Source organism: Octodon degus, unplaced genomic scaffold, assembly GCF_000260255.1.
Source record: "Octodon degus isolate 3935 unplaced genomic scaffold, OctDeg1.0 scaffold00035, whole genome shotgun sequence".
Lineage (NCBI taxonomy): Eukaryota > Metazoa > Chordata > Mammalia > Rodentia > Octodontidae > Octodon > Octodon degus.
This window is the reverse complement of record NW_004524611.1, coordinates 5,873,867-5,881,285: the sequence shown is the minus strand read 5'-3', so window position 1 is coordinate 5,881,285 and position 7,419 is coordinate 5,873,867. Positions and strand designations below refer to the sequence as shown.

Sequence of the window (7,419 nt, the reverse complement as noted above, 5' to 3'; positions counted from 1 at the left end):
ATGCTGGCCCTAAAGCTACTGCTTACAAGCCTCCTTTCCTAAGCTTTACATTTATTGTGCAGATCATATTGGTCTCTTTATTTTTATTTATTTATTTATTTATTTATTTATTTATTTATTTATTTTTGCTGTACTGGGGGTTGAACTCAGGACCTAGTGCTTGCCAAGCAGGGACTTATTCTACTGAGCTATCTCCCAAGCCCTGGTTTCTTTATAAATATAATAAATTTGAAAAAAAAAATTGAAACAGGATCTCCCTAGATCATCCAGGCTGGCCTCAAGCTCATAGTGATCCTCCTGCCTCAGCCTCCTGAATGCTGGGATTATGCACATGAACCACCACACTGCGCGTTGGCAGCTATTTATTTATTTACTTTGGCAAAACCAGGGATTGAACTCAGGCCCTTGGGCTTGCCAGGGAAGCGCTTCTACTGAGCCATCTCCTCAGCCCCAGCAGCTTTCAATATAACTTCAAATATTTTAAATTACATCTGTCAATGTAACACCTTTTTTGTTGTTTTTTGAAGTACTGGGATTGAACTCAGGGCCTTTGCACTGAGCTGTGTTCCTAGACTTCTTGCTAAATTTAAGACAGGGTTTACCAAGGGCCAGCCAGCCAGCTCAGCAGATTAAAGCGCCTGCTTAGGCAGGTGCAAGGACCAGGGTTCAATCCCTCAAGTGCAGTGTTGGCCCCACCCCCCCAGGGCGCACTGAGACAGCGATTGAGACTGGGCATGACAGTATGCACCTATAATCCCAGTGCTTGGGAGGCTGTGTAGTGAGAATCCTGCAGACCGTATACTAAATACATTAAAAAGACAGGGTTTACCTAAATGGCTAAATTGCTGAGGTTAAGTAAGAACGTGTCATCCTCCTGCCTCAGCCTCCCAGAGTACTGGCATTCTTTTAAAACATTGTTTATAGGGAAGGGAATGCATATAGATTTCTTTTTGGGATAGTGAAATTTTAAAGATTTATATTGTAGGGGTGGGGAGATAGCTCAGTAGAATAAGCACTTGCCTGGCAAGCTCAAGGGCCTGAGTTCAATCCCCGGTACCAAAAAAAAAAAAAAAAAAAAAAAAAAAAAAAAAAAAATATATATATATATATATATATATATATATATATATATTAGATGATGTTTGAGCAACTCTGAATTGATTAAAAATTATTATTTTGGTTTTTGAGACAGGATCTTGCTAGATAGTTCAGGCTGGTCTCAAACTCAGCAGGGATGCTCCTGCCTCAGCCTCCAGAGTGCTGGGATTATAGATGTGCACCACTATGCCAGGCTTTTCAATTCTTTCACGTACTTCCCGAGTCCATGTCACTTAGGGATCGTAATGCACTGATGTGGTGCTTACTTGCGTCTTGGTTGTTACACATGGCTTTCTGGTCATTCTTTCCCCCCACTGCCCTTTTGCACCCTTCACTTTGCAGGACAGTGTGTTGGGATTGCCCGCAATGCCAGGCAAGGCCTCTGCCACTGAGCTGCACTCCCAGTCCAGTGCCAAGTTTTTGTCTTGTTACCATCTACTTGTGGGGCTACTGATTTTGTACGCACTTAGCAGCCTTTTGTTTGGTTTTGTTGAGAAAGTGTCTCCCTCTTAGGTCAGGCTGGCCTTGAACTCATGGCGATCCTCCTGCCTTAGCCTCCTGAGTGTTTTGATTATAGGTGTGCCCCATCACTGGACAACTAAGTGGACTTTTGAGTTCTAACATTGCAGCATAGGGACCAGGGGCCTCCGATGGCCTGGGCTGCGACTCCACTGCCCAAGGATGGCTCTGGCTTCTCAGAGGGGCCCCTGGGTGGCTCTGCTAGTGATCAGAGAGACATGCCAAGGGCAGGTGAGAAGGTGGCAGGGGTTGTGGCAAAGATGAACAATTCAGTGTGGCAAATGTGAGGTCACCTGGGAGACTGGACAGCGGGAAGGGGCAGTTCTGGGGCATACAGGGCCCCTCATGGGCTTGTCAGCCAAGTCTCCCAGTCGCATGGCGACCACACGGGAAGCGTCAAAGGCTGGGGTTCGAAGAGCTGCTGGACAGTGCCAGGGTGAAGAAGCCGGCCGGGTGGGCAGGAGAATCTACCATGCTTAGTCTTGAGGGGAGCAGGCCGGGCATGGAGGGTGCAGGAGGGCCCGAACACCACCACTGAGCGCGTAAGGTTGGGCCTGTGGTGCACACCTGCAATCCCAGCACTGGGGAAGGTGAGGCAGGAGGAGCTGAGTCCGGAGTTCGAGGGTAGGCATACCCTACTCTTAACTTTCTAGGCTTGCGGGCTCCTGCCGGGAGAGTGGCAGAGGCGGGACAAGGACTTCATCCACCGTATTGCTCTTCCCCTCACCCTGCTCTGCTTTGGCAGATGAAGCGTGGCAACGCAGGATGCACAAATCCCCAGTCAGAGGCCGCGAACCAAAGCTTTTCCCGAGTGCATTTTACTACAAGCATCGTTAGTGTCTTTGCCTAAAGGGATTCACCCAGAAGCCCGCACCGTCCACCCGCGGAGGGCGGTGTGCGGGGCAGTGGGGCGGAGGCATAGGGCAGAAACGCGCGCGGGGTCCCCGCAGGTACGGGCCTGGCCGGGTTCCTGCGCAATGGCTTCCTCCTGGAGAAAGCGCGAAGTGTGTGCAAGATATTTCAGGAAAGTAGGGCATTTTGAGACCATTTCATAACCGCTTAGGCTAGGGGCGGGGAGCCTCACTGCGACCTCGCCCGGGAGGCCGCGGACTGCGGACCCGGGCGATGCGGGGCCCGGACTCCGCCCGCCTACGCCTGCCCGCACTTCCGCAGCGGCGCGGCGGGCAGAGTGCGGGGGCCCGCTCGACCTTGAGGGGCGGCGCGACCTTGAGGCCTGCGTCCGCCTCAGTGGCTCCCCGTGTGTAATGGGACGAGTCGACCCCACGCGGGGCAGAGCACTAATCCTCACTGCTCTCCCGGCTGGCCCCGCCGCCCTCCACGGCGTGGCTCGGCCCCTCCCCCTCGGGCCTCACCACCGCCCCGCGCCCAGCGCCCCGCGCCCAGCGCCGCAGCCACCGCGACGGAGCCCGCGGGCGGGAACCTGTCTCCGCGCGCTAGAGCGCAGGCGCGCATCCAGCCCCGCCCCCGCCGCGCCACCCTCTGTCCATAGGCCATCTGCACTGTCACTCCAGTCCGGTTACGGCTGCGATTGGCCAAAGTCTAGGCGCGCGACCGGGCTGTAGGCGGAACCTGGAATCGTTATAAAAGAAGCGGGCGTCCAGGCCCGTGCCGCTTTGCAGACGCCTCTATCCTTCCTCTTAGTCGTTTGTTGCCAACCATGGTCAACCCCACCGTGTTCTTCGATATCGCTGCCGACGGCGAGCCCTTGGGCCGCGTCTCTTTCGAGGTTGGGCTGGCGATGGCGCGGCAGGGTGGGGCCTGGGAAGCCGGCAGCGGATGGGTCGGGTGGAGGCGCTTCGAGGGCAGGGCTCGGAGGACCCTCCTGAGGAGCGGGTTAGCGCGGGCGGCGGCGGCGCCATTTCCTGACGAGGGGCCATTTTGGGAGGCCGGCGAGGCGCGAGAGGAGGCCGAGCGCGGACAAAGGCGGGCGGGGCGGCGGTTGGGGGAGGGGGCATCGGCCCCGCCGTTGCCCTGCGGCCCACGTGGCCGCGCCCTGGCCGGCCGGCGCACGTGCTCGGGCCGCGCTCGCGCTCTGTGGCCGCCGCCCGCCCGCGGGAGCCGGAAGCCGGGCCGGAGGCGCGAGTTGGGCAGGAGGGCGTCCACTAGGGCTCACCACCTCCGGATGCGTAAAACACGGGAAGCGATTTAGGAGCAGGCCCCGGATACCCCTCCGCGCCTCTCCCCGAGCAGAAATGGGGATGCAGATCGTGGGGAGGCGCCAGCACTTTTCCGCTGTCCCCGCAGTAGTCGGGCGTGGCCCAACCGCATGCCCAAAACGACAGCCAGTCATCCGAGGTGTGGGTGGCCACTTAAATCAGAAGTCACTGCATAATCGAATCACTCTGGCTTTTTTGGGGGGTGGGTGCAAAGTTAAATATTAGATTCTGTTCCAAGCAGACGTAAGGGTGTAGTGAAGTTAGCAATGGTTTAGTGTGTTCAGTCTCCTAAACCACTTCTTGGAGAGCTCCCGATGGTGATAGCGCACGCTCCTCTAACCAGCATGCCTCCCTTATATTCGGACTTAAAAAAGGGCGAGGGGATTGCCCTGGCCACGGTACCCGGCGCATTGGAGACCCAGCGGGTGTGGAGAAACGTTAGATTCTACTCTCTTTAACGCTGCTTTTATCCTAGTCGGAGTTGATCATTGACAGGGCCCTGGTGGAAACTTGGCCTTGGGTGTCAGGCTGGGCCAGGGTATCAGGTGAGCCAGAGCAGGAGGCCCATGCAAGGTGGGAAGTGCTGGAAACAAAACACTGCAGCTTCCATGCTTAGGATTTTAAAAACAAATCAGTACATTCCTGTGGACAGGTACAGGAATACTGCTGATGGGTGTACCCATGTCTGGAGTATGTGACACAGAGGGTCCTTAAAAACCAGGCTGTGCAAGTGTGATCGTTTGCTGCGGTGTAGCGAGCCCTCCTAGTAGGTGAGGGACATGGAAACCAGAGTGACTGGGTGATCATGAAGGTGTGTTGGCAGGTTGGAGGTGGCATCCTCAGTGACAGTGACTCGGTGGATAACTTCTTGTTTAGGCTGCTGCCACATGGGGTTGGGGAAGGTGAGGTACATTTGAGAAGCTGTTGATCTGTCCCCAAGTAGGTGTGATGCATTAGAAGTTCTGAGTCACTTTTTAGGAGTTTCTCACTATCTAAGTCATTACTAGTTCTGGATTTTTGGCAGGACTTTGGGTCTCATGTTTCTCAACCCAGGTTTGCCAGCCCTTAGTGCTGTCAGGAGCAGTTCTTATTTGGGACCAAGAGTCATGACTGAAGAAACATTCTCCTGTAGTGAGAAAATGAATTTATGATTATGATTCAGAAACCTCTAGACATGGGCACTTAAGTGTTGGAAAACTTGTATTCTTGTGGTGTTAAGTATCACTTTTCTCTTACAGCTGTTTGCAGACAAAGTTCCAAAGACGGCAGGTTGGTTCCATTTTCTGAGTTTGAGAAATTATTCCTAATGAGTATTTCTGTGTGTATAGTTAATACGTATATTTTTTTTTACAGAAAACTTTCGTGCTCTGAGCACTGGAGAGAAAGGATTTGGTTATAAGGGTTCCTGCTTTCACAGAATTATTCCAGGATTTATGTGCCAGGTACGGAAAGAGCTGCTATTCTCTTGGGTTGGTCCCTCAGTGGGGGGTGAGTCAGTATGTCGGGATGTACATCTGCTGAGCTGTGTGTCATTTCCTAGTCCCGTCTACAGTTTCAAAGTTTGAGCCTTGTCAATGAAACATGCTTTCTGATTGTGTTGCTTGGGTGACAGGTTCTTGTCATGTTTTCAGGGTGGTGACTTCACGCGCCACAATGGCACTGGCGGCAAGTCCATCTACGGGGAGAAATTTGATGATGAGAACTTCATCCTGAAGCACACAGGCCCGGGCATCTTGTCCATGGCAAATGCTGGGCCAAACACAAACGGGTCCCAGTTTTTCATCTGCACTGCCAAGACTGAGTGGTAAACACAGGGCAAGGGCACAGGTGCACCCTGCAAGGCTGGAGAGAAGAGGGGTGCTGCAGGGCAAGGCTTAGCTTTCCCTGGGGCTAGTGTTCAAATCAGAGAGGTGTCCTGGGAGAGGCCTGTTTAAGGACAGCTTAGACAGTGTTAACAGAAGCAAGCTCCTGGGAGCAGTGGGGCACTTAGGCTGTGACTCTGTGTGTGTGTGTGTGTGTGTATGTATAAAACTTGTGATTGGCTGTTTTTATTTTTTGAGATTGGCTCATAGTTATTTTCATGCTACTATTTGAGAAAGCCACCTAGGTGACTGCTAGCATTTGTTGAGGAGCTTGAGCTGGCAGTCGGGGTTGGTGGGGTCCCTGCTCCTCATTACTAAGTGTAGCCCTCGGGTTAACCCCATGCTTCCAGGCTGGATGGCAAGCACGTGGTCTTCGGGAAGGTGAAAGAGGGCATGAACACGGTGGAGGCCATGGAGCGCTTCGGGTCCAGGAACGGCAAGACCAGCAAGATGATCACCATCACCGACTGTGGACAGCTCTAACGCGTGTGACTTGTGTGTGTTGCCACCGCCAGACCAGACCATTCCTCTAGCTCAGGAGAGCACCCTTTGCCCTCCCTGCTCAAGACACCCCATCATCTCTGCTCTTCTTGCAGTTCTTTGGGTTCCATGTTTTCCTTGCTCCCCTCCAAATGTACCTGGATTGCAGAGTTAAGTTTATGGTTATGAATAAAGCTAAATAATGGTTGCCTCTTGTTGTTTGGGATAGAGTGATGTAGGAACAGTACTGAGACCAGCTTTCTGTGAGGACTTTGTGGTTACTTTTTCTAACCCAAGAAATCAGTCTGCTGAGTATGGCTGGGTGGGTGAGAGCAGATGGGGTCTCCTGTGGGCAGTGGTACTGTGTGTGAAGTTAGCAGATGAACTCTGCTTGGTTGGGAGGTGGCCCAAGGCCTGGGAAGATAGGCAGGGCAGTGCAGGCTCTGCAGTCTTAGAAATGTCCAGCCAAGGTTATAGGTGACAAGGCCCAGGGAGATGGCTCAGTGGAATAAGCGCTTCCCTGGCAAGCGCAAGGGCCTGAGTGCAATCCCTGGTTCTGCAAAAAAAAAAAAAAAAATAAAGTGACAGTAGTCTTTAACAGCGGTAGGTACCATCATTCTCTTGGTTGGAGGTTGAGCTTCCCTCACAGGACCACCTTTGCCCATGGTTGTCTGGAGCTCTGCTGGGACAAGGATTTACGAAGAGCCTATTTCTGGGGACTGCTGCTCAGACGACAGGTCCGTCACCCATGGGAAGGAATGGCAGTCAACAGGTCAGTGTGCGCTGGAAGTGGGACAGGGACTTAGAAGGGCAGATTAGGGTGGTTTCACTCGGGGCAGATGTGCTAGGTAGTCTTGGCACAAAAGGGTACTTTGGGGCTTCCAGTAGCTACTGGTAGGTGCTGTTGCTTTCTTGATTTAGGAGGGTGGTTCTGGAGATTTTTTTAAAAAGGCTGGCATCAAACTTCAAACGATCTGCATCTTGGGCCTAGGGCAGCAGCTCGGGAGGTCACAGGACACGTCCCAAGCGGGGCTGGGTTGAGAGCACACACTTGCAGTGTTCCTGGGTTGAGCCCATCTGGGTGGCCACTGCTGCTTTTCAGTGTGATATGTAACCCTAAGATGGATCCCAGGGCTGGTAGGGAGAGAGTTACAAGCACCTTCAATTTGACATGAGATATACATGAAAAGCTAATTCTAAATCTATTTTAGAGACAAGGAAGTCTACTGTAGATATTGTAGATTTCAGATTCTCTGGGTGCTATTAGGCATCAGGCAACCCCA

General features: G+C 52.9%; 1 protein-coding gene across 1 annotated transcript; it reads left to right on the top strand.

Moving 5' to 3' along the window:
• The first annotated feature begins 3,166 nt into the window (after positions 1–3,166).
• Positions 3,167–6,352, top strand: Ppia (peptidylprolyl isomerase A). The gene is made up of 5 exons (XM_004630360.2): positions 3,167–3,364; positions 5,033–5,063; positions 5,148–5,236; positions 5,426–5,598; positions 6,007–6,352. The coding sequence occupies exons 1-5, from the start codon at positions 3,296–3,298 to the stop codon at positions 6,137–6,139; spliced, it is 495 nt and encodes a 164-aa protein (XP_004630417.1). The 5' UTR covers positions 3,167–3,295; the 3' UTR covers positions 6,140–6,352.
• Positions 6,353–7,419: the final 1,067 nt, after the last annotated feature.

What these genes read in the sequence shown, in the direction of transcription:
- Ppia (XM_004630360.2), top strand. Translation starts at nt 3,296, where the DNA reads ATGGTCAACCCCACCGTGTTCTTCGATATCGCTGCCGACGGCGAGCCC. An exon ending in CAAAGTTCCAAAGACGGCAG is followed by an intron (nt 5,064 to 5,147) that starts GTTGGTTCCATT and finishes TTTTTTTTACAG; the next exon opens with AAAACTTTCGTGCTCTGAGC. An exon ending in TGCACTGCCAAGACTGAGTG is followed by an intron (nt 5,599 to 6,006) that starts GTAAACACAGGG and finishes CCATGCTTCCAG; the next exon opens with GCTGGATGGCAAGCACGTGG.